Genomic DNA, 27,671 nt, shown 5'->3' on the forward strand with positions numbered 1-27,671 from the left:
CACCATTACAAAGACGCATGGCTCATCCTTTCTGAAGTGATTAGAAAAGCTTGTTGGGTTAGATAAGCATTTATACCATCACCTTTGGATCAGCATGTGGGGATGAAGTGAACAGTCCCATCACCTGCAGCAACACATCAGTAAGCTGTGAAGAGCCCGGAGGACACAACGTCAGCTGTGCTCAGGAGCACAAAGGCCCATGCACAAAACACCTCTGAATTCTGAGATGAAGCAAATCCTGTAAAAAAGCACTTGTCAATTTGACCGGGATTGCTCTACTCAAAGTCTATATAATAAATTTCCTCTTTTTTAAAAGAAAGAAGTAGAATCATTCATTGAAAGGACCTGTCTCTCCACTCCCATCCCAAGACTGTTTGGAAACAGTTCTAACTACAGAAATTCAAAGCTGAATATCCACTCCCTTGTGCTCAGAGAGACTTTGGATGCAGAGTGCCTTTCAAGTGCTAACACAGAATTAGCTGAGTGGCTTACAAATTGCCTCTTGTTCTTCCACCTTGCTCTTCAAACAAACTAGCATGAACTGTATTTATCACTTAAAGGTGGTTTTATTCCGCCAGTGCTGTTGCAAAGTTCTTCATGGGGTTAAGCATTATTTCCTGTAGGCTGTGGAACAGTTTGGTTTTATACAGCAACCTGTAGGTACTTTCTATATCTCTATCAATTTGAAATTTGTATATTTTGTATGATTTATTATTCATGCACAGTGATCTTGGTGAAGATAACTGTTTTGAAGGCAACCCATTGAAAACCATGAAACCCACTGAACCCACGAAAAACATCCATTGCTTTTCATTCCTATTAATGTCAGAAATGCTTACTAGGCTTGGTTACATTATAAATCAGCTATTTTTACATGTTTTGGATGCATCTCAATTTTGCCATTACATATGTGATGTTCTTTAGATTTTCACCTCCCCTCCTAAAAGAGGCAACAAAAAATATGTATTAATGATACTGAAAGAGATTTGAAGAACATAAATTCAGTACTCCAAAACCAAAAGATCTTAATGCTATTGTCACTAAAACATGTTATCAACTGATTGGGAATTACAAGTTTTAAGTTTATCTTTACATGTATATGCAATCCCTACTTATATGCAATCCTCTTACAGAGAACAAGAGGTCTTAGAGCTTGTAACACACATTTTAAAATCACCCTTAGTAAGTATGAATTGCAAGATCTAACATACTATGTTATACCAAACAAAGTCAGAGGTCAAGCAAAGTCATAGGATCACTGAAAAATGTTTGCTTCTGCTTAAACACATATTTAACACTCACCATCATATCTGAAGGCATAATCAAGTGGGACATGTAGAATACTTAACTGCAATTGTTTTAAAGGAAAGCAAATTTAATCTCCAACCATCAAGTTGGATGAATATATCACAAAACAGGATTATCAAACCCAATGTACAAATGTTCAGACCAAAGGCCCCCATGCTTCATTTATCAAAAATCCCAAGACCCTTCCCTCTAATCTCTCTAGAGTACAGGCAGTAACACCCCTTAGCAATTATAAAGTGCAATGGAAAATACCAAGAGAATTGGTTAGGTCTACTGTATCAGAAAACTGAAGAGCACATCTCAGGTGTCCTCACTGCAATTAGAAACAGAATAATCTTGCACAACAGCCAAAATGAAGCCCAAGCAGAATTACATATAGATTCTTCCCAGTGCACCACCAGAAAGAGCTGGAAAACATTTTAAGATTGAATGCCTTGGTGACAGAATAACCATGGGTATTCAGAAATACATTTAAGTGTTCAGTATTTACCTTATTAATCCTTAAACTGTTAATTCCACACTAAAATTGCAGACTGTGCCTGTGTCCTCAGATCTCCCAGACGCAGTCTAAGTACCCAATACTGGCAAATACTGTAAAATAATTAAGATTATTCAGATTAAGGGATCTTTCCTCTATGGCTTTTTTGGGTCATATTTAATCCAGGTTGACACAGCTGTCAAACAAAAGTGAACTGGGAGCAGTGGAAAGATGTGTTCTCCTCTGTCCTGTATGTTTTTTGGAAAGCAAGACTGCTTGCTGTTCACTACAAACCATTCGGTTGACCCAGAAATTACACTGGCACAGATGAACCTCTGTTTTAAAATTCACAAACAGTAACCCAAGAGGTCTGAATTCAAGACTATACTTTACAAGTATGTTTCATAACAAACAGATTATGGAAGCCAAGTTTGACTTCATTGGCAGTGCCCTGAAGACCAAAAGTCCCGAAAGTCAGGCAAATTCTCCAAGGGAGCTACAGCACAGGGGGCTGCCGCTCTTAAAGCGTATTTAAAGATGAATGTTTCATTAATACATTCAGGAGACTACCAATCAATGACTCAGTCAGCTCTTTCAAAAAAAGTCCAGCTACAAAACAAAACCTCAGTAGCCTAACCTAGCACAATAAACCAGATTTGTCTTCCCTTTCATTCAACCAAGTATTGCATTTAACTTCTAACACTTACAGATATCAGTTACTACTTTTCTGAGGGAAATGGTTTTTGTAAATCATGTATATGAGCAAGTAAAAATAAAAAGGATTTTCCCTTCTCTCCATTAGGACTCCAAAACCTGAAAAGAACACCGTGTAGGTGGAAAAGCAAGTCCATCTGCTCATAAATCAAAGGAAAACATATAATCACATGCCACAAACTTAGAATATTGAAGATTCTGCCCACAGGTGAAATCTGCTAATCACACGAACAAAAAGCACATTATTTGTGATGTGGGGAAACACCATCTTAAATTCATACAGAACCATCCTTAATGTTTTCAGACTTGCTGCTGCCTGATAGCAATCCATAGAACACTTGCTACCGCCTGCTGGCAATCCACAGCCCACTGCAGAATTGCAGGCTACTTCCATGCAAAAACTAACTTAATTTTATTCCACTTCATGTACTGTCAGAGTTTCATGGATAGACAGCAACATGCTGCTAGGACAGGAATTGTCACCTGCAACACTGTCGAAGGAGATGTGCACCGGAACTCAAATAAGGACACTTATCATAAGGACAATGCACCCAAAGAGTTTCAGAGGCAAAGCAATGCTTTCTTTAAAACATGGCAGAAGTATCTTGGTTCTAAACATGCAAACATGTTGATACCTTTCTTCCTTGTGATGGCAACCTGGGGTATTTTGGCAATGCTGGGACTAGCTGCAGGATGGAAATTGCTGCAGAAGCACAGGCAGGACTGCCTGCCTGGCACTGTGGAAATCCCAGTGACCCAATAAAGTTCAGAATTCCTGCTTTTTAAACAGTAAATCTCTAGATATCATCAACATGCAAAAAATGCTGATAAATACCCGTTGAACTTCTCTGCATCTGCTTGTTTTTGTCCTAAGGAAATGAATCTCCTAAACAATCTGACATTCATTTCTCTTAAGAAACACACAAGTTAAAAGGCACTGCTCATGTGCCTTCTGACTCTCATTTCAAAGGATCCAACATAGGATAAAGACATTTCATTCACACAGAGTCACAAGATCTGCCTCCACCCATTTAAGAATAGATCTTCCATTCAGTAGCTTTGAGCAGTAACATTAGGTAGCTCTGGGGGACCTTTTATCCATGGATCTAAGCACATGGAAATAAATCTCTGTCTCAAGATATGACTGCTGAGAACTGGCTACACAGGCAGGGCAGGGTTGCTCTGAAAGCTGCAGATGTCACTAGACAATCAAAGCCCAAAAACATTCTTCCAACCTTTGAAACTCTGTTCTATAGATGCTAACTTATTTCTCAAAATTCACCAAACCGTTCACAAGTCAGGAGTCCTGCTCCAACAATAAGACTAAGTTATTTCCTTGGCAAATTGATCAATGGTTTTCCTATATGTGATGAAAATAAAGTGTATTTTAAATAACTACTCATATTATTATATAGTCAAATGTCCATTCAGTTTGGACAACTAAGTGCTTATGTGAGTGGTTGTCTCACTAAATATGAAATATAAATATGTAGAAGCCAAAAAAATATTTTATTATCCACCTGGTGCTTATAATGTCACTGTATTTGCATGGAATTCATTATACTGAGAGAACCATTGCTGCACTAACGTTATTTTAATTCTCTCCTACCTTCTCTGTTCCCTACTGCATATGCTTAGGAACTTTTGTGCTCAACATGAGGCACTGTGGCTCTACGCTTACACTGATGGACGGACAAGTCGTCATTTGGGACAGTCATACATAACAGTTTTTTAAACTTAGTCATACTGCATCTATATAACAATAACTTTTTACTTTTTTTTTTTTAAATGATATTTTCACCACAGCAGATGTGTCACGCTCTAAGCACCTGTCAAGGTATTCACTCTTTGCTATGTTATTTGTGTCCTTATGCCTTCTCTTAGTGGACTTTTCTGTATTGCTACAGGAGCACCACTGAAAATTGAAAGTAGTGTCAGTCTCATTTAATTCCTTAATTCTAAAAACAGTTGCTCTTGCAGTTCACCAGTGCTATGTAGTTGCTGAAAACTGAGAAAATGAGTTGGGTTTTTTTGTTTGTTTGTTTTTTCTTTTTTTCTGGATTTGCTCTCACAAATGATCCAGCATCTCCCCTCCTCAGGTTTCCTTTTCTAAAATTACATTCTATGAGCCCACTTCGAAGGAAGGAAATTTTTAAAGTTTCTGCTACCAGAAGTGTCCCATAACAGATTTAGTTCCACACTGGGCTCTAATGTTAAAAACATGTACACCTATACCTATATGTATATATAGATATGCATATACATACACCTATATATACACACGCATAACATGTATATGCATACACACATGTACATACAGTGCACTTGCCATTGTATTAAAGAGTTGTTCCTTCACAGCACTGCCAAGTTTAGATCGCAGTCCCTGCAGACTGCTGAGGCATTTTCCTCCTTTGTTCTCTGCTGATGAAGACGACTTTTCCCTTCACACGCTTCCAGCTGCCCTTCCCTCCTCGCTGACTTGGTGCTCTGCCTATTCTGCTTTGCAGGATATACACGCAGCCAGGGCTAGCCACGTAGGGTCCATCCCCCAGAGATCTCAGCACGGCCGGCCTGGTGATGACAACCCTGTAGTCCACTTCTTCAAGAACATTGTAAGTCTCATCTCTTCTCGTTACACACTAGAATGAGAGATTTTCTTCGTGATCCGTCAGTAACCAAATAACCCACAATCGTTAGCCTCTGTTAGCCTCTGGAAACTCATGAGTTGTTTCGTGCTTTAGAGCTAACTGTGCAATCTGATACAAATATAATTTAACTGGAAATGCAAACACCACTGAAATGCTACAAAAAAGTGGGTGAGCCCTCGGTCAGCACAGCCAAATTTCAACAACAGGGATTGCAATTATACAACTTCATCATTCACAAGGTTTGTGCTGGTGCGTTTGGCATGGGGTGTCTTTGGCATGGGGTGTCTTTAGGCATGCCTTTTGTTTAAAAACAGCTATGTCAATAAAGTGTACAACAAAATTAAACAAGAATTAACACTATGGTCTAGTATCTCAGATAATATGCAAAAGGCTTGATGGTTACCTACATTTATTGTTGCCATGGTTTTATAATTCTGTTTTGTGTTGGTTTTTAGGTCTCACCCCGCACCCCTCCTCCAATGCAAGCAAAGGTGAGTGTTTGCAGGGCCTCGTGCAACGCCCGAGATTTTTTGCAGGCTTGTTTATGCCAATTCAGCTGTTGACCTCATTCATTTTCTCTATCTGTATTAAATTAAAATCAGGAGCTATCTAAGGGAATATCTCAAGCAAGGGACTAAGATTGAAAAGCTATGGTTCTCTTCCTCATGCACTGGCTGATTTCATGCACAGCACTGAGCCAAGTGCAGTCCCACACGGGGATCTTTGCAGCCCAATTCTGTTGGGATTCCATTGAGTAACATACAAGATACCCAACAGTGGGTAATGCTTTCAGACAAGCCTCCCCCCCCAGGAGCCGTCCCTACATGTACTAAGCTCCAATGGCTCCTGAAGTAGCCAGCCCTGACAAACCATGGCTCGTGATGGAAGCTCCTCTAATTTTGATTGAGAATTTTGCCTTTTTCATTTTTATGTAATGACAGTACATAGACTGCTGATTTCAACCGATGCTTTGTTATCCAGCCAGTATTTCGTTATCTTTACTGCATTTCCATCACCATCTGTGCATCACACATGCAGATGTTATATTCCACATTGATCAACATGCCATTGTTTCTGTTTCTTACATGTACAGGGAAGAGGATTATCCCTCACCAGATTTAGCTGGGTAGGTGATGAACGCGCTTGCAGTAAAAGCCATTTTATTTACCAGGCCAAAGCATATCTTGCTCCACTGCCTCAAGCTGCTGCAGCAACGTGATAATTTTGTTTTGTCTCAATTTTGCTATTTTGCTTTTCCTATCCCACTTTCCTCCCTCCTCCCACAGCACTTTAAGATGGTAATCACACTGCTTGCTCTTACCCAACAACTTGACAGCCTTGCAGCGATAACTTCTTTTGCTTTAGCACAATGGGAGCAAAATCCACTGCATGGCAAAGCTCTCCTCCTTTAAAGATTCCCGGACGACTCATCTGCTGCATTTCTCTTTTCATGGGAATGACAAAAATACAAGGGTGGGGCTGGGACAAGACGGGAAGCTGCCCCACAGTTCCAGCTGTTCTTACACAGCAAACCCTGCAAAACTAACACTGTCACTCATTCAAGTATTTTGTCTTACCTTTCCTCACAACCCTTTTCAGTAAGGAGAGACCTGACTAAACAGCTATTAGACAAGTTCTTCCTACAGTCATCACAGCTAATTCAATTCTACTTCTCTACCACAGGTTTGGTTTTGTTAGGAGAGGAACGTGTACATTTTAAGACGAAACACATTAAAGCCTTCATGCTGTCAACCATTTCTTTCACCATCAGTAGACCACCAGTTTACTTGATGCGTTAGCCATCCCAGGTCTTGTAAAACTGCAAACTTTTTAAGTTTTGCCATGCAGGTTAATGTCCTGATCCATTTTTGATCATTAATTCTTCTTTTACAGATAGGTGCTTCCCTCAGATTTAAGCATATTCTGATAATCTCCTAATATTTTCCTTCATCCTGGCTTACTACTTAAAAGGTTATTTTATTCCAACACCTTTACGGTTCTCGTTCAAGTATTGCATTTCAGCAATGGCAAGGAAAGATTACAATGTGAATATATGTCAATTTCTATATGTTAATTTGCAATACATACAAAAATCTTTCTTTGCAGGGTGGTGAAGGACACAAGCCAGGATACGGAGGAAGCGGAAAATTCTATGAGCATAAATCTGCTCACAAGGGACACAAGGGATCCTATCATGAGGGCCAGGGCACTCTTTCCAAAATCTTTAAACTGGTAAAGTACAATTGAATTTACTATAAGTATGAAAAATTGAGTCCAGGAAAAAGAGAAGCCAGTCCTCTCCAGAACCTGACATATTTGAAACTGCCACATTTCCTTAAAGCTTCTGAAGGAGCTAGGTATTAATGGGTAAAACAGAAGGTTATCTCATGGCCTAGTAAATACAGGATAGGAAACAAAGGTAGAAACACACTCCCAGTTACCACCAGGAAAGAAGGTAAGTCCACAAAGGCACACAGAGAGCTGCACCACGATCTGTTATTAAGGAACTCACAACTGATCTGAAACTCAGAAGGTGATTAAGGTGACAATTTCTCAGCAGCAGCAGGCTTTATGTAGAGTAGTGAAAACAAAAGCCCACTGATACTCTGTAGAATGACGTCTAGGGCATAGTTTCACAAATACTTGGTACAGAACAACTTGGGCAGTTCCTGCTTGTTCCCACCCCAGGTGTGAGAGCTCCTACAATGTTGGCAGAGGGACTTATAAAACCACATATGCAAATTAGAAAACCGTCATATTAAAAATAAACATTTCATCAAGATCATCTTTAATCTGGCCAATTCATTACTTTGAGACACCACACAGCACCCTCCAGTGCTAATAAATGAAAACAGAGCAGGATAAATGTCAGGCATGAGGATTTAGAGGTGCTGATCAAGCTACCAATAGAAATAGCAATTGAATTGCAGTTTAAATTAGAAAAATAAATAAATAGACATATATATATATATATATATATGCAGGGAAGATAAACGGTGAAAAGCCTAATCCTAGATGTATCATTAAAACAACAGTCAGAGGCCTCAAATCAACTTATTAATTCGGATGCTTAACATATGCAAAAAGAAATACATTTGTCACAAAACTTCCAGTTCAGCTTCAGAACTTACCATCGCAGATGTGGATGCCAGCAGTACGTAATATATAACTGTAAAAACACAGGGAAAATAAGTACAAAATAAAATACATAGATTATTAAGATTACAATTTCATGAAAAAAAAATTCGTTATTACTAGATGTTGGAAGCCACACTGGAACAATCAACACTGCACATTTGCTCATCCCTCTAAACTTTTCCTAGTGAGCTGCTGACATATGTACATGATACTGTCACGTCTCTTTGGTCTGGCATAGCACGTCTCATAAATAGGTAAACACTTTGACAAGATGTTAGGCTTCAGGTAAATGTATTTTGTTTTGTTTTTCTCGACAGCAAAGACATCTGAAAATGTAATATATTTCAGTTTTTCAAATTGAATCATCAGAAGTATAAGTGAAACATTTAGATTATCCTTGAATGTACACTTACAAATCAAGATGAGTAGATACTTCAAACAATGAACTCGTTTAGCTATTTTTGTAGCTAACATTCCCAATTCCCAAAACAGAGAGATACCAATCAATTGCTTACTTTAAAGCAAACAAACAAACAAACACAAACAATTGAGTCTTATTTTTACCTCTGTAAATCTCCAAAAGAAATATTCTTACTACGTAAGTCTCTATCTGGCACAAGTATAGAGCATGGCAGCAGAACATAGCCCAGAATTTTTTTACATTCTGTGTTAGGTAAAAGACACATGACAAGCACATCATACCCACTGCTTTTACCAAGACTGTGTTTTGCCTCAAAGGTAGTAAAGCATTCGCTGGTAACAAATCGTTATACACTATTCTGACATGATGAACATGATCAACAGTAATCTTAACTTGAAGACAGAAGGTCTGAGGTACCATTAGCAGAGCTGATCATCTCAAACTCTCCAACAGAATGCATGACAAAACCTTCACCTGTAGCAAAATATACATTTTTCTCTCTTACATTGCTTAGGGCATGTCTCATTGTAAAGCTGCCTTTCAAACACAAGCAGCCTCAAGTGAGAGCTGGAAAATTTCAAGGAGGTAGTACAAATTCTTCTGTTGCAGTTTGATGGGAAAAGATACCCAGTCAGCTTAATCTTATATTGAAATAAATGACTTAAAGAAAGAAATGCCAAACCTTCTAGCTTCGATCACCTTTGCCATAAAACTGCTGTAGGGCTTTAAAATTTATGAATTGTCACAAATGTACTCAAAGACTGAGAATTAACACAGAATCACAGACTGGTTTGGGCTGGAAGGGACCTTAAAGCCCACCCAGTTCCATTCCCCTGCCATGGGCAGGGACACCTCCCACCAGACCAGGTTGCCCAAAGCCCCATCCAGCCTGGCCTTGAGCACCTCCAGGGATGGGGCATCCACAGCTTCTCTGGGCAGATCTTTTCTCCTATTCTGATGCTTTCTTATTTGTAAGAATAGGTCAGGTTTCAGCCCTTCATCTCTTCTTATTTTTTTTCCTGTACTTGCATCGTAGTCTTCCCTAGAAGACAGATGTTGATAAAACTACATACATTTAAGAACTTACACCAATAAATTGATTACATTTCAACTTGTATGCAAGGTCTGGATTTGTGTGTGTTTTGTTTGTTTGTTTGTTTGTTTTTTAATATATACAGATTAGGGGCTAGCCATAAAGAGGCAGTAGTCTCCCTCTCCTTGGAGTGACAAGAGGGGGGTGAAAATGAAACATTTTAAGATGTCCAAATAAATAAATTGCTTTCATAAGCAAGGTCTGAATAAGAACACTCATTTACAAATGATTCATGAGAGACTGCCTAGCCCTGTATAAGAAATTTAATGAGAAGAAATTAATCCTATGTGAAAATATATGAAAAGCAATCATCTCTTTCAAGTGAAAATTCAAATAAGATTTAAAAATATACTAGTGGTCACTGCAAAGTCATTATTATTATCACTAGATATTTATAATTTTATTGCATTAGGGAATGATTGCTTTTAAATGCACAGCCCTAAATATCCAGTACCTTTTAATTTCACTTTGCTCTTCCTTCCACAGGGAGGCTCTGGCTCCCGACCTGGATCACGGTCTGGTTCACCAGTTGCGAGGCGCTGAAGCTCTAAGATGCCACTCAAGGATCATGTATTCTGCTTCATAATGTAACGGCCTTAAAATTAATAACAACTGCGAGAATTACCTAGTTAGATGCAATCCATTACTTAATGCCAATTAGGTTCTGCATGCAGTAGATGACACAAACTTCTATTGGCAATCCCTGACCAACAGTTGAATGAAAGGAACACACAGAGTAGCTTTACTAGAAGTTTTCCCTATTTTTATGTAAAGTAACAAGATCTCTTGACTTTACTCATTCTTCTTCAGGATGCCCTAACTGTACGCTGGACTTCATTATTTCTCCCATGCCCTTAATTTGAGCTCGAGTCTTCTGGTTTCATTTTATTGAACATCAGAATTGCAAATAAAGAGCTAACATCTTGAATACTGAGCACTGCTGTTAACGAATTTCTGAGACACTGCTGTAAAGAAAAAAAAAAAAATCCACCTTGTGCAGAAGTTGTAAGGACTGTTTATCCAAATACGTTTTTTTAATTTGGGATTTTTATTTGTTTTTTGTTTTGTTTTAATCTTCCTTCTCTCACTCACAGAATAATTTATTTTCATAACAGGATTAGGCAGTCATGGAAAGGTTTACCAAACATTGGGAGTTCAAGGTATGTGAAATGTGGGAGGGGGCAGATGTTGTAGAATCAATACGATGCAGAGCAGCTGTAATAAGGAAATGCTTTCCATACCAAAAATTGCTCGTCGCATCCAAACCATTAGAATTAAGAGCAGATGAGGGAGAGAAAGAGGATTTCAAATTTGAGTTAGACTAATGTTAAGAAACAAGGGATATTCCCAGCAACGAAACATCTAAGATTGCACATGTGACCGACCACTGGACGTCACTGTTGCTCCACACGAACTCTGCTGCAGCAGCATTAACTTTGCAGTAAAATAAGTAAGTAAATAAACATATACATAAATAAGTCTAATTTCTGAAAGAGAGCCCTTCAGTACTGGTATCTCAGATAGTCCTGCACATCTTATGATAGAATTTCAAACCTAGGTCTTGGTATTGCAGCAGTGTTGAGTTTGGTTGGCTCAGCTTTTGCCTGAATAACACCTGGATGCCTGTTCAGGGCAGTGCACCAAAGCCAACTCATAGTAAAACTACTGTGAACATTTAACTGTTGTACTGTAGTTGCCTGATAGAAATAAAGTATAGCTGAGTTAGATTTAGGTATTAATTGTTCACAAGTAACTAAAATGAATGTGTGGCAATGGTTTTTCCAGCCACATAGAGAAATACAAGGCTCTTCTGAATTGCACTGTTTTATTACTTAAACTTACCATTCCTTCAAGCTGTCGTCTAAAGTGTCTTAATTAATTCTTCTTTTTCTGTTTTAGTTTTAGCCTATGTGTTGTAGACTACAGTTAATGCTTCCCAGGTTGAAACTGCATCTATAGTAAGTGCCCAGTAAAAGTCACCTATAAACGTGTATGTTAATTCCATTTCACATCTAGATCTATTTTAGGTTTCTATTCAGCGTATATTAATATAAAGAAGTGGAAGATGAGAGGATAGAAAATACATAGAGATTAAAGAAAACAAAACCACCAAAACTATTGAGTACACATGCGTTACATCTTCTGTTACCTGCATTGTTTGCTATGTGTATTTTTCTATTGTAGCTTCGTTCAGATGTATACTCCGCAACGTAATAGTTGATTTAATTTGAACACATATTGTTCTTATAGGAACAAAGCTTTTAAAAATATTCAGTATCGAAATAAAGTAATCAACTTGTAATGAAACTTGGACCAATTCTTGTCTTTCATAACATCCATTGTGTACACAACAGTATTATTTTCCCTGAAGTTTATTAAGAATTAAGAGACTGGAAAATGACATTTTGGGCAGGACACCCTTGCCTGTTCACAGGCTTCTAGTGACATTGTTGGTGACTTAACATCTTAACGTGGCCCACAAAGCTGACAAATATGACACAGGATTTATAGGAGACCAGCGTCTCTGCAGTGGTAGCTAAAGGCCAGGGGGATACTGCAAGGCATAAAATGCCTATGTATAGGCAATAAAATCCTGCCCTTCATAGACAAGTACAACACAAAGCGCCTTTATTGAACAGAGCATGCAAAAACTCAACTTATTTTTTCAAGAATTCTTCAAAAATGGTAAAGAATATTTAAGGTAAAAAATGTGAGAGAAATCTTTTGGAATACTGTACCGTGCAACTACAGATCTTAGCTAAAGCTTCTTCCTTTCTGTCACCACTCTCCTCCTCCTCAGTAACTTTTTTTTTTTTTTTTCCAGAGTCTAGAAGTGTCTTTTTTTTTGTTGTTTACTTCATATAGAAAAGGCACAGTAATTTAAAACAATATTTTACCAACACAATTCTTGTGAGACTAAAACTTAGAGTGAAATCTTTCTTTGTAATTACTTAATAGTAGCTTTGCTGACAAAACAGCAATTTATATGGCTATGCAACTAATGAAAAAAAGATTTTTCTGATAATAATGGACAACCAACACTAGGAGTTTGTCATTTCTTGTGCTGAGGGAACAGACATAAAAACATAAACCAAAAGCAATTCTTCAGCAGACACATGCCAAAAGGCCTGAGGCAAGCAGAAACCTACTACTGCAATAAAACCAGAAAGAAGAGAGGCATTCCTAAGCCCTGTTTTGCCTTACCCGCTACACAGTCTGACTCTTCAGCAAGGTCCCTGAATAAGGGTTCAGAGTTCTTTCCAGTTCCTGAACAAAATGCATCTGCTTTGGATTTTCAAGAGCATTATTAACATATTTGTTCCAGTGCCTGTATTTGTACTGAACATCAGATACATTGCTCTGAAAGCTTCCAGTTCAATCTCACCAAGTAATGTGTGCTATGAAAACCTCTCTATCAGGATATTTGAGAGTGGATTCCTGCAGTTCACCGGCAAGGAGGTGGGGTGGTGGTGGGGCACGCACACAAAATACCATGGTACAGAAATGTTTTTAGGAAGTCTATTTACTGTAACTGTCAGGACTGCAAGAGCTAAAGGAGAAGCAAACTGAATTCAGGAAAAGTGTCAGGTGACTACATAACTCATGCTATTGATTTGTCACTTCCAAGACTTGCAACACACTCGTTGCCTCTTGCTGAGAAAACACTTTGAGAAGTGATCATTTTAAAACTGCATCCATTTACTCATGAGATCTGTTTTTAGCACAATCTCATCTCTTGTTTCCAACCACTGCCACTTCTGACTTGCTGCAAAGCAACCGGAGGCAGAGTAGGCAATGCTTTCATTGCTCCTTTCAATGCTCCTGCCAGTATGAAGGATGGAATTACATCTGGACATGACCACATGCAAATAATTTTCTGTCGAAGTATATTTGGCCACCTCTGGACACCATCATCACATATGCAACAAATCAGCTCCAGCAAACCTTGCTGTGCATATACACTATTCTCTGAAAGAGCAGAAGTGTTTTATACATGGCATGTATCACACAGCCCATTTGAAATTTTTCAGGGCTGTGTAACTTCAAAATCTATCTTATTATAGGTAAATAGGGGGCCGTGTGAAGGGGTCAATATGCCTTCAGACAACAACTGTAAAATGTCCTTGAACAGCTGAAACACTAACACTGTCTGGAAGGAAAGACACTGCTAGAAGACTTCACTTCACATACACTCTTTAAATATGAGAGGGGCACACTTCTGTTAAACAGTTTTCAGTTTCCTAGAAACCCGAGTCAAATGCTGAAAAAAATACACAAAGCAGAATTTGGAAAAAAGTAATATTATTTAACATGTTTTTGAATTAAATATTCCACATAACAAAAGTGTTATTTTCATGTCACCAACTATATTACTTATATACATATGCCAAAGAGTTAACAAAAGATTTGAGAGATGCCCTATCAAAAACAACAGTGATTTCTTGATTCAGCAATCCGAAATAACTAGTTTGTATCATAGACAAAGTATAGACAATATTTACAAAAAAGGGCTTTCTGCATTTGAGAGCAATTATCTTTCAGAAAGTAAATTAAAATCCCGCTCTGTATTATAGTACAATGAATCCACCACTGATCTAGAAGTACTTGCAGCAAAATGAAAAGATGAACTTCCTGCAAATGGGATTAGTATTTACAAAATATACTGATCAGCCACACAGAGGCTCATATAACTTTAAATATATATATATATATACAAGCACACATATATATATATCTATATATATGTAACATATAAATAAAACTCAAAAGAACAAGGTAAAAATAAGAAAAAAGCTTCTGTCTTTGGAATGTCTAAAAGATGACTATGTTTTTACTCCAGTGTTTCTTTGCTATGAATATACTTAAGAAGTGGCACCTGTAAAGCATTACTTAGGTAGTTTTGCTGAAACAATGACTTCAACAACAACATATGAAAGTAACAAGTTCCCAAATTCACAAAGAAAACAATGAGGAATTTACAGATTTAAAATAACCATTTACAGCACTGGGGAATTTTGTATAATATAGGTGACCTAATGTGCAACTCACTTTGACTGTCGCTAACAGAGAACTGCATGTTTAATTCCCAAATTTAGTGTATGGCTGTGCTTTCCACAGATACTGGGATATGTACCTGCTGATCCAATACAGCAAACATAAAAGAGGATTTCTTTGTAACCTCTTCTAGCTTGAATTTTCTTTAAATAATTATTGCTGAGTTTAAAATCTCAGGCATTTTAATGTACAATCTAACAACGAACTGAACTACCCCTGTGGTTGGAATGGAAATGAACATGTGCCCTCTGAAGAGCGTAACTCAAGAAAAGCCATAAATTTATGGCAATTTATTTTTTTCAAATTCTCAAACTGGTTAAAACAGAAATATAGCATTTTCCCGTGCCTTGTAAAAAACAAAGATCTAATTTATACTGCATGCATCTACTTTGTAACATTGTTTCCAAACTCAATTATTTCTTTAAACAAGAGGAAAAAAAAAGGAAGCTAACAGCTTCATAGCTTCCCCATGAAGTTAAGTTATTCTTCATCTCCTTTAAAAATGGGAATCGTTCTACTCTGGTATGAAGTTCCAGTTTATTTTTCAAATAGATATACTGGCTGTGAATTAGAAGATGAAACTGTATACAGTATTACCTGAGTTCATTGATTCACAGACAACTTGCACAGATTAAGTGATGTTTTACCAATATTTTTCAACAAGCTTAAAAAAAGACAATGATTCTTTTAGGTAATTTTTGTAAATAATTAAAAAACCTATAATATATTATTCTATTGTTAATATTTCCAATGCTTGAAGCCTCAACTGTAAAATCCAACTTTTTCTTCTCTGAAAACTTGTTTATAGAGAAATTCAAGTCCCAAAAACATTTTTAGCTTTCAGATTTTAAGTTGTCATCGAAAAACACTGCCTATACTTTGCCATTCATTTGAAGATTCTTGTACCACTTCTTCTAAATTCAGAGCACGACTAATATCTTCCCCTTCTTGTTCTTGATTGCTAGCAGGTTCTTGTACAGGACCTTCCAAAAAAAAATAAATAAAATAAGTATGACTGGGTGTGTACTTAAGAAAAATTCAAGTATCTTGGAAACATTCTTGAGGAATAAAGGAATCTTGCTTGGAAAGGTACTATACAACTAACTCAGAATCTATGAACACATTACACAGTATTTGAAAAAAAAACACAAAAATATAATTGTTTTCCTATTAGAGTTTTTGAACTTCCTACTTCTGCAATATAGAGCTCCACATAAAAAGCAGGAACCAGGAGTGCTAACCCATCTGTTTCAACCTGCTTTTTGGGTTGTGTTCAAATACTAACTCACCAGCACTGGTGTTATTGTTGCCTAAATCCCTCAGTAACTTAGGGCAAGCATTTTGTATTTTCCTAGTGAACCACATGGCTTTCTGCACTCACCATTGCTATCATTATGCTACATACCAGTGTAACCATGAGCCCGTTTCATATGGAGTTTCATATTGCTTTTCTGCGTAAATCCCATTGCACAGTAATCACATTTGTAAGGCCTCTCTCCTGTGTGCTTTTTCATATGAACTTGAAGAGCGCTCTTCTGGTTAAAAGCCTTTTCACATAGTGCACACTGAAATGGCCGTTCCCCTAGAAGAGAAAAATGTGTTTACTAAATTCTCATTTTAACGTGCACGCTTTTCATAATTCAGTATCATTAAGGTGACCTAGAAATTACATAGACAAACGGGTTTTTTTCCTTGAGTCTCTAGGAATCTAGGAAATTTCTAGAGTGCATTAACGGTAACTTCTTGAGACAGATGACTGAGAAGCTAGCAAGGAAGGTGTTTGGCTGGGCTTCGTAACCACGAACAAAGGAGAATTAGTTGGGAATGTGAAAGTCAGGAACATCTTTGGGTGCAGTGATCATCAGATAGTGGAATTCAGGATCCTGAGAGAAGGAAACAAGGCAAATAGAATCACAACAGCAAGAACTAGGAGAGCAAATTTTGGTCTGTTAGGAATCTACTCGGAATAATTCTGTGATTTCAGTGTTCTTGGGGGGAGTAAAAGGACCCTAATAGAATATAACAAGTATATTTCTATCATGATGGCCCTCTCCCAGGAGGGCTTCATGCTTACACCAATGTGTGTTACAGTGACACAAACAATACTCTTTAAGATAGGCAGAGGGAAGACAGATTTCGGTGGGGGGCAAGCTGAAGGGAAAGGACTATCGTTCATACAACAAACTTAATTAATCTACCAAATAGAATAAGAATACCAAATAGAATAAGAAAAAAAAAGAGTAAGAATACATCCCTAGATATTGGAAACAAATCTTTTTATGTATTTCTGTTTTGAATTTTGAGGGAAAAAATGGGCAGATTTGCAAAATATTGTTTCTGCTAACCTGCCAACTAAAGAGACTTTCACATGTGGTCCAGAAGGATTTTTTTGGAAGACTGCTCTGATAAATCTATTCAAGAATGTAATCACTACATGGCATTTCCAACAACACTGCTGAAAATAAACACATGCAAAGGTTCACTTCAAGGAAAACTCTCAAGAATTTAAGTTTCAGAGCATTACAAATCTTCAATGTAGTGGCAAAACTATGGCTAAAGCTCTACCCACTTTTATACTCAATAATTGAAACATGTATCAATTACTTTAAAACCCAAGTTCCTTCCTCCACTGAAAGATCTGCTTTTTCAGAAAAAATGCTGACAGGTTTTCTGGGTGTGTAGCATGCAGCCTGTGTATTTGTTTTGTATGTGGCTTAAGACTATAGATCAGAAAGCGGACTGACATAGAAATGAAAACTGCAGCACAGAGGTGTTCTGTGCATTTTTATTAACAACAATTTCAGTAGTTTGAAGTAGAAAATCTGTTTCTTCAGATACTTTTGACTCCAAGGTCTATATTCTACTAAAACAAACAACCTTTTTAGTGCTGTGTAAGGGATTACCACATGACTTTTTCTGATAGAAGTGCAAGCATCTGCTTTCCTCTAATTACCACAACATTTCTACAAACTGTCCTTCATTGAGAAGACTTGAATGTACAAGATACTTAAAGGATGTGAGGGAACACTCTCACGTTGCACCAAGGAAGGTTTAGATCAGATATGAGGAAGAATTTCTTCATGGAAGAGGGTGGTTAGGCACTGGAAGAGGCTGCCTATGGAAATGGTGCAGTCCCCATCCCTGCAGGCATAAGAGACATGTGGACATGGCACTAAGGGGCATGATTGATGGTTGGACCTAGTAATCTTGAAAGTCTTTTCCAACCTAGATGAATCTATGATTTTACTCATAGAGACAATGTGATTTTCTTTAGGCTCACACAGATTCAGTAGGTATTGCCTACTAATGATTTATAAATCATTAAAAGTGTTTAATGAAGAAAGGTATCAGTTTCTCACAGACAAGAATCATCTTTAAGTCTAAACTGATTGGCTTTCCTAAACTTTGATAGGAAAGGCTGTGTACGTAAAAGCACCTAAAGACTTGCTTGCAGCACATTTTCACTCATTTTTCTTAAGGGATTTTTAAAAGAGTAGTCATTCTTTCAGAAGAGAATGTTATGTTACAACTGCAAGTCAATCTACAACTTCAAACAACAATAATATAAAAATGAATTCTGCAAGGATTGTTGCAGCTTGTGGGCATTCCCAGCTTATGAACACTCAAGTCCAAGAAATCTCAAAATATCTGATGACTTACTGAGTATATTATAAGTTATAAGCGATTCCAAAATAGGAAGATTTTTTTTTTCCTACGATTGTGCAGACTTATGAGAAACAGATGCATAAAGGGACTGTGGTCTCTCCACGGCCTTCCTGAAGGGCTCTGTGTCTATTACAATGGACAGCATGAGCCAAAGCAGGGAGGAGGGATACTGGCTTCTTCTCTGATTTCAAGCTATTTGGGGGACTCCTAGAGCACAACACTCCCTTTTTCTAAAATCTGAATTATTTAAGCTATATATAATAAACTATATTATTTAAGCTATATTTAAGTTATATGGAAAGCAAATTATTGTGGAATTCTAAAGATGGTTAATCTCCTTTGATTTTAAATCTTGGCTCTCCCTTCTCCAGTATAACCAGAATGTTCCTTTCTACCACTGTAACAAAGAAGTTCTGCTCCCCTTCTTCAGTTTTTCCTCTCACAAAGAAGAGAGAGTCACCACTCATCCACAGCTGAAACTCTCTTGGGGCAGGGGGTAGAGGAAAGAGAAGCATGCACAGGCAGTCTGTTAAATCAGAACTCACAGGATCACCAGAGACCTCTAAAACATAACAGCTGTAACAGAGCAAATCAGAGCCTCCTCCCACAACCAGATGAGAAGCCACCTTCAACCAGGTGTAACAGCTTTTATAAAGCAGGCTAACACACACCTATGTATTGTGGGAATAAACACAACTAGCTACAACTGAGCAGTGATAAATGCTGCTAGCTGACAAACTGCTGCAAACGCCCACTACCCCTATCTATCCATGCCTCCTACTGCAGCATCTGTAAACCTGTTTTCAGGACTCCCAAATTTAAGGATTTCCTTAGTGAAAGGACTCAAACCATAAATTAATCTTAAGTTCATGAATCCTCTTTATCCACTGTCCTATCCTTCCTGGTAGAGAGATCTCAACAGTAGGAGAACAAAATGTGAAAAGACAGATCCAGAATCTGCAGCCCCTCTGGCTCTCAGTTGCCTGGCAAATCCTAATAACCCAAAGCTCAAACACTGATGTGTAAATGAGATGGTGTTTGCAATTACTGTTCCTGTTTTTACCTTTGACAGTATACAAAGTATGTGCTGAATTAGTCAACTGAAACAAGGCAAATTCATTCTTCCAGAACAAATCAAACAACGCACAGAAAGCTGTACATTATATAGGCCTGATCTAACTCATCCACAAACATTTTGAGTTCTTGAATAATTTTTTCTCTAATCCTTCTTTTTTCATGGCAAAGCAAGTACCAGGCATTCATTTATGTGTAAACCTCATGATATACTGGCAAAAGATTTAAAAATGTTTTGAGGATAAAACTGAATGAACAGTCGAGGAACATCCCCTCTCAACATTTGGTACATATGGTAGAAAGCATGCAGGTATGTGGAGGGAAATTTTAAACAGGGTGAGAAATACAGAGATCACATGCTGACCAGAGACTGGAATAAACAGCTCAATAAGGGGCTGGGAAGAGGGAGGACAGAAGAGAGAGAAAGGCATAGAGGGAGACAGAGAACAGAAACAGAGATTGAGAACAGCTCAATGTCACTTGAATGGGAAGACAGATAGCTTGTGGTTGCTGGTGCAACGGATGAGAATGAAGGCATAAAAACAATAATCCAACACAGTACAATGACATCCAGAAAGGAGTTCTGCAAAAAAGCCAAAGCATTTCAAATGGATTTGAATAAGACTGTATTTATCAAAGTCAAAGAAAATAAAGTTCTAATATTTTGAGATGCACGTAATAAGAGCATGCACAAGACAGCTGGATATATAGACAAGCCTATGCAGCAGAGACGTAATGCTGAAAAGTGCTGAATCTGAGACTGAATCTGAGAGTGCAAAGTGAAGATCCAGTCAAAAGGTGAAACTCAGATTATCCTTCACAAGACAGGCAAGTGATACCAACCAAGGAAAAATGACAAGGCTAACACAATAGCTTGAAGAGATTAGGAATTTTGCTTTAAATCCATGAAGAGCGGCCAAAAGCTAACTGCCAGACAATGACAGCGCGGAAAGAGAAAACTCTGGCTGACTCACTGAACAAAAACACTAATCATTTTTTGGGTGTCATCTTAAGCTATAGCTTACAGTTAGTCCCCTCCAGCTTAGAAGCAATACAGATAACTTCCCCATTTTTAATGTTTCCAACGTTACCTGTGTGAATGCGACTGTGTCTCTCCAGCTGACTCGGTTTAGCGAAAGCTTTTTCACATGTATCACACTTAAACACCCTAGGCTTCTGGGAACTCAGTGAAGGTCCAGCCTGATGGGTTTGCATGTGTTCCTAAGCCAGTAGAGAAAAAGAATGTTTTAGAACCATTTAAAAAACCTTCAGTATCTAACACAGAAATATATTCACATTTTGAAGACAAAAGCAGAGGATCTTAGTCAGCAACAGACAAGGAGGAGGACGATGGAAGTCTGCAGGTTTTTTTTCCCTTTAGAAGAAACACTGCATTTGTATATCATTTCTTTGTAAGACTGAGGCATCGGTAGCTTTACATTCCTGAAAACCTCTGTCAAGAACTGTATGAACTATTTTTTTTTTTTTAATACATTAGTACCCTCACTAGTTAAGCGAAGCAAAATGACAAAGTTATTCATTCAAAGTGCTCTTTGAATATTTTGTTTTCTTACAAACATGGATTTAGGGCAATTATACGTACTAAGTTAGTACTGGATTTTTCCCCCCTCTCATCCATCTCCCCCTCATTTGCCTGATGCGTAGACATTTATACTCAGCACCTGAATAAGTACCATTCTAAAAGAGCGAAAGCCTCAGAAGAAGACGGTCACAACACACAGAGCTGCACTATCAACATGCACACTGAACCACTTAACAACAAACTGTTGAATTAATTAAAAAAAACTAAGGTCTTTACAGGTAAGAGAGCAGAATGAAAGTACAGCACGTTTTAGTAAGAAGCAGTAATAACATTTCTAACTTCAGTGGTATTAACTCCCTAATGTTAAGCCTAGAAAAGGTTTACTTCTAAGAAAACAAGAGATTGGTATCTTTTTGTTTTGTTTTTCATCATTACTTAAGGAAAACAATTATCTGTATTGTATTCCAAAAACTTTTTGCTAGAAAACTCTTCAAACATAAGTAGCTGAGTTTGACAGCATTCTGAGAGTTTCCCCAAGGACCAAAAATCTTTTAACACACGCTCACTCCAAGGGGGTGAAGTTCACAACCAGAGTATATCTCCTTGAAATATGATACAAAAATGAGAGGAAATCTCCTGAAAAGCTCTCTGAAGAGCTACTAAATATTAAGGCATGGCTTCTGGATCTGGAAATTTCCTGTTATAACTCCTGGGAAGCTGGAAAAATTCTGGGGAAGTTAAATGTTTGTTCTGTTCTTAATACACTTCTTCAATCCACTGCCTTTTAGTATCGCTCAGAGATGGGATATTGGCCTGGAGAGACCACTTGTTTACTACAGCCTGATACTCTTAACAGGAACATTCTATAATTATAATTAAAATATAAATAAATTTCTGAAAATATTCAGAAGTATCAGGTTGTTGATAATCTAAAGAAAACATAGGAAATATCACTAAACAGCAACAACATAAGGATAACTTAAAACCAATGCCTCCTCCGCAGATGTCACTTGTGCTCCAAAAAGAGAGCACCTAAAAACCAAAGGATAGTGTGCAAAGTAAAATGTTCCCTATGATTACAAAAGCCTCTCTGGAAATCAGGACAAGCAGTGCTGACATATATAATGCAAGTAAAGTAAATGAAATCTTTTTCTGCCACCGCTATTTGCATGACAGTCATTCACATTTTTTTTCCTAAGGTCAATATATGCATTAAAATACTCTCTGTGGTCCAGGGAAGTTATCTATCTGTGCAAGCAGTATCATTTAGGCTCTCCCTCTCAGATTCATATCTCACAGACTATGAACGGAAAGGAATGGGGTAACAGGTAGTTTTCATTAGCATGACAAGAAGTCCACACCGAAAGAATGAGTTAACAGACCGATCCACTGTTATTACCAAATACCTTGAGATGCGTTGCCCGCTTAAAGGCTTTATTGCAGACATGGCAAACGTGTATTCGTTCCTTGCCATGAACTTCTTTACTGTGGTGCATCAACATGGTGGCTGAAGAGAAGGTTTGACTACACTCAAAACACTGGTGCACACGACTTTCTTTTTCTGCTTGATTGCTTTTAGTCACATTAGGAGAAACCTCTGTCACCTATAACAATTTGTAAAACAGTCAAATAATTACATAGGCACACCCACAACAGCTGTTTATTTTTCAACGTGATCCATTTTTGAAGTACTTGCAAGCAGCTATGAACACAAAAGAAAAATTTAAGTTGTATGTAAACATAAACTTGTATTTCAATGCTCTTAACAATGACTAAATACAGTTATTTTACAAAAACAAAAAGATTAGAGTAACTATGTTCAAATTCATGTATGTCCTAAAAATCCAATGTGTTTGAGTATATAAATATTTTCCTATACTTATATATTCCTGAGCATCTCAGATGATTCTTTTCTCACCAAAAATATTCAAAGCCAAAAACACCTCAGACAAAACCAATAAAAAAAAAAAACAAAGAGTGTCTGATTTTTACAGAGGATAGTGTTTTCTCTGGTTAGTTTATCTATCAAGAATTTTTTTTTTTTTTAAATGAAGTAGCTCTGAGCTACCAACACAAAATTTCAGAAGTACTGAAATCGTAATTAAAAGTTGAGAGGATGTGGGTGTTTTGTTTTGTTTTTTTAATCAATGCTGGCATTTGCAAAAATTTCACTTTCTTCAAATAAGGTAACAAAAAACTTGCTCAATTTTGTGGATAGAAAAGAATCTTAAATACTAAATCTTATAAAAAGAAATAAATGGAAATAAACAAAAGATAAAGGAAATATTATTCTAAATTACTTATTTAGGATAAACTGAAGTTGAGAAAGAGAGCACAGTAGAATGTTTTCCATAGTAGAAAGCAGGAATAGTAACAAAATTAGCAATGATGCAATATAATACATACTGAACAAAATGATAAATAACATACACACACACATTTAATTATACATGTATGCACATTTCCAACTGGTTGGAACCTCTCAGGAAAAGGCCAAAATGTTGAAAGTCAGTCAACGGTCACCAGAAAGACAGAAAAGTAGTTTACATTACTGTTCTATTTTGACTGCTACAGCACTGCTACGCAGTACTGCTACTCAGTCACTGTCCCACTTCGCAGATGATTTGGGATTGCAGAAAACAAATCTTAGCAATAAAAACAAAGCAAAAGAGACACTCTGTCTATGGGACATTTACACATGTTTTTTGCACGCGTCCTCTGACCCCCCTGTAGCAGACTAACTCATTTTTCTTTTGCTGCTGATACAACTGCAAAAACTCCTCAGAGGTGCTGGGGCAGAGGCTGGGCCAACTAAACCAGCGCTGCTGCAGTGACCCCACTACACTCCTGGGCATGTACCTCAGTGGGCTGCTGGCTCCAGCAGAGCCCAGAGCCTTTGTTGTCTTTTTTCAATGAGTGTTATTAACTCAAAATTTAAGCACAATCCAGATGACTAGGCAGTTAAAATGAACTTCTTCCCAATGGGAATGACATCAGTCTTCCTGCTTTGGTATACAGAAGAATCATTCTAATACTTTTTATTAATAACATCCTTTACCCACAAGAGACAAAGAAATATATTGCATCTACCTGATATGTTATTTCTTCAGAGTTGGCAGCTGCTGAATGGGGTGTATGGCTCACTAGTATGACTTGCTGTGAGCCTGACCCACTTTGGCTAGCGAGACTGGAATCTGTGAGTATAGCAGGGAACTGCTGACCCTGTCAAAGAGGGGAGGAGAAGGGAAAGGAAGTAAAATTAATTATATTGAAACAGTTAATTGCAGTCAAGCATGTTATTTTTATACCTAAAACTATTTTTTTTTTCCTCTAGAAAAAGACCTTTTCCAGTATCGTGTTTGAGCAAATGCTACTGTTTTCTCTCCTCTTCCCCTTTCATCTTAAACCTACCAACTTAAGGGTAACAACGATTGGAAGTCTGTAAAAGCAGAGATTCAGTTCAGTTTTTCCAAGTCTTGCATCAAGGACTGCATGTTTCATCCTTCCCCTATCCGTGTCTTCCCAGATCATACTTTCTTTAACCCTATCTTCTGTTTTCCTGCATGGTCTCCCACAACATTTCCCTTTTAATATCTGTTAAAGAAATCTACTTCCAAAATACATGAAATCAAGATACAAAATTACCAATTGAGAGTCACAATTACTAACATCACAGCACTACTTCTATTTCTTACTATTAAAGACTTTTCCATCTCCCCAGGAAATGCACTAACTTTATGTACTACCTGTCCATTTATCATGATTCGTGCTACATACACTGTGTTTGCATAGTAGCCAATATGGTTTTCCATTATTTGACTTAAAGTCTTATTAATTTAACTTAAAAGTGGCTTATTGATAATCATCAACACTTAACTTTACATCGTTTAAATGATTACAAAGTCTGAAATGAAGCTACATGTTGCTTTGTTACTCTAATGTCAAAAATGACAAATGCGTTACTAGAAACATTTAAGAAGCCTTTACACAATCTTTCCCCATCTTTAGCTTTCAATGACACCACAAAAATCTTACATTATAATAAAAACAAAATTAATGCTAAAGCTACCTGGGAGATGATAGCCATATCGCACAATTCTTGCATCATTTCTTATCACTATCTCTATTAAAGAGGGATAGATTTAATCACTTTCCTATTACTTGCCGTGAAAAGAACTAACACAATTACTCTTCAACTCATATACCCACAAGGAGGAAGATAAAAATTTACCAGAGTAAACAATAAAAAGTTTGGGAATACTAAACTATATAGTTATACAACATATTGTTTAGTAAACAAAAATAAACTGAAGTGATAACATTCTCAAGCTAGCATTCTCAAGGTAAAAGAATTATCTTATTTAGGTCTCCAGGAGTTAGGACCTAAAGAAAAGGCTACATGAAGGTCTTCATAACATGTCCTATTATCACAGGTCAACTATTCTGTCTCAGATTAAATTATTTTTTAATCCTCTTCCACACAGGACTATGTAATCAAAATTGGAAGCTATCTTTTGAAGACTGAGGAGAGAAAAAATAGCCTTTGCTACTTTGCCTAGCAGAATAATTCATAAATTATTATAACAGTGTATGACTTTCACATGACAATAAAGAATAAAGGTACAGCCTAAATTTAACCAGAAGGAAAAAAATACATTTTAAAGCAAGCTTATTGTTTTTTCATTATTTATTCTGTATGTACTGAATTTGCAGATTTGCTACTAACATTTCTTAAACATTTTTAGTGTAGCACTCATTCCAATCCTCGAGAAAGTACTATCTACCAGTTCTGTGATTAAGTAAGAACTAATCACAGAGCACCCACAGGAAATATTCATTACTAATCTCCCTTTTCATTTAAAATGGAAAAAAAAAAAAAAAAGCTGCAATTAGAAGAAATTAAGTTTATGGTATTTTTAAATGGTTTGGTCAGGTTTTGCTCTCCAAAGAATTACAGTAGCCATGTATATACAGTTTATCACAAAAAAAGAACGATCTCATAAGAAATTATTTTGTAAGCAAAATCCCAAATTCCTGCCCTTTAAGACATTAATATTAGTTTATCTGTCACTTCAGAAAAAACATTTCTTACCTGTGAAGTGATATTAAGTGTAACTGCATCAAGACCACCTGACAACATTCCCTGAGTGTCAGCAAGAGTTAAAGTGACACTACCATCTCCTCCAACTCCTGATGAAGACATTACCAAATTCTGTGTAGAAACTGTAGGCTGAGACATGGGTGTTGTTGAAGGAAGGTTTGTTCCACCTGTTGTACTAAGCTCTGGAATGTATGTAGAATAGTGGGAAAAAAAAAAAAAAGTTACGTAAGTTCTAACTGCAAATTTATTATTTTAATTGAACTTAACCATTTCTATTTCTCCTTTGCTATGCCTTTATGTCTCCAAAGCAAGAGAACAAAATCAGTTAAACTAATCACATGTCAAAAATCATCAGTCAAATGATAAAATTAGAAAAAATGTAGTTCTTAATGTACCTTGATGTATATCACACTGTGAGGCCATAACTTTGTAACAAGGCATATTCATTGCCAAAACAACACCCAAAGAAATTTCAGGTTACACATTTCTGTAGTCTGACCACTTTCAGAATCCTCAAAGACTACTTTGACTCAAGGTAGTAAAACCAAAATTTCAAACTCCGCAACACAGCAATCCCACCCTATTTTCATAACATGGATGATGAACTATAACAGCTACATAGGCTAGTTTATTAAAATCAAACTGTTATAAGACACCTGTATAAAAATAGATTCTCCAACATGTGACTAGAGGCCTCAGCTTTCAGTTTTTAAGTCTCAAAAAGATGAAAAGATGAGATAGAAGGTACAACCCAACTGCCTGTTTTTCATTACCTAAGAATAGGTAATAGGTAACTAGCCTTAACCTCCAAATTTTACAGAATATTCTGGGGGTAGGACTTATCTGTATTTCTTTCTTACTCTGTGCAGTGGGTAATTTAAATTGGCACAATGAAGTAAGGCTAGTGAGAAAACACACCCAAGGCTTGTAGTTGTTCAATTGTAATGTGCAAGATCATACTATTTCAGATTCAGTTATCTGGTCTATCGTTTAGTTGTTGTTGTTTGTTTGTTATTTTTTTAAACATGGCATTACATTTTTTCTTAGAAAATCATTTTATGCATACCTGGAGCATTTAGCGAAGTGCCCTGAGAAAGAAGCTGGTCATTGCTTATAGTTAATGTTGCCCCTGTACTCTGGCTGTTGATGGTTGGTGCTGTCAGCCTTAAGCTACTATTCATATCACTGCTTCCAGAATTATGTTGAATAAGATCTTGTCCTAAACAGAAATTAGCCCTGTTAATATCTGTTAATAACTGGAAATATCTCAACATTATTGTACTAATGTACTTTCAACAATAAAATACTGATCATATCATAAAAGAAGTAGAAGATAAAACCAAAGCACAAAATTCATTATGTGGAGGTTCAACATTTTTAATTCAGATGTGGTTATGTACGCACATGACCATACATCTAGATACTAACAGAG

General features: G+C 37.0%; 2 protein-coding genes across 9 annotated transcripts in view; one reads left to right on the forward strand and one right to left on the reverse strand.

Annotated features, from left to right (window-relative positions):
* Nucleotides 1-12,048, forward strand: part of MBP (myelin basic protein) — a 114,932-nt gene extending 102,884 nt beyond the window's left edge. For all 5 annotated transcript variants that reach the window (XM_084282221.1, XM_084282223.1, XM_084282222.1 and 2 more), the window contains exons 5-9: nt 5,008-5,112; nt 5,604-5,639; nt 6,242-6,274; nt 7,255-7,380; nt 10,287-12,048. In XM_084282221.1, coding sequence (XP_084138347.1) covers nt 5,008-5,112; nt 5,604-5,639; nt 6,242-6,274; nt 7,255-7,380; nt 10,287-10,343 — 357 coding nt within the window. In that variant the 3' untranslated portion in view covers nt 10,344-12,048. The remainder of the gene's footprint in view (nt 1-5,007; nt 5,113-5,603; nt 5,640-6,241; nt 6,275-7,254; nt 7,381-10,286) is intronic.
* Nucleotides 12,049-14,168: 2,120 nt separating this feature from the next.
* The window catches only part of ZNF236 (zinc finger protein 236), a 68,895-nt gene continuing 55,392 nt past the window's right edge, over nt 14,169-27,671 (reverse strand). For all 4 annotated transcript variants that reach the window (XM_084281397.1, XM_084281396.1, XM_084281395.1 and 1 more), the window contains 7 exons: nt 27,306-27,458; nt 26,231-26,421; nt 24,229-24,360; nt 22,545-22,742; nt 20,687-20,816; nt 16,261-16,437; nt 14,169-15,838 (listed from right to left, as the gene is read on the reverse strand). In XM_084281397.1, the coding sequence (XP_084137523.1) occupies nt 15,711-15,838; nt 16,261-16,437; nt 20,687-20,816; nt 22,545-22,742; nt 24,229-24,360; nt 26,231-26,421; nt 27,306-27,458 (1,109 nt within the window). In that variant the 3' untranslated portion in view covers nt 14,169-15,710. The remainder of the gene's footprint in view (nt 15,839-16,260; nt 16,438-20,686; nt 20,817-22,544; nt 22,743-24,228; nt 24,361-26,230; nt 26,422-27,305; nt 27,459-27,671) is intronic.

The sequence above is a fragment of the Netta rufina genome, assembly GCF_964035555.1.
Source record: "Netta rufina genome assembly, chromosome: 2".
Taxonomy (NCBI): domain Eukaryota; kingdom Metazoa; phylum Chordata; class Aves; order Anseriformes; family Anatidae; genus Netta; species Netta rufina.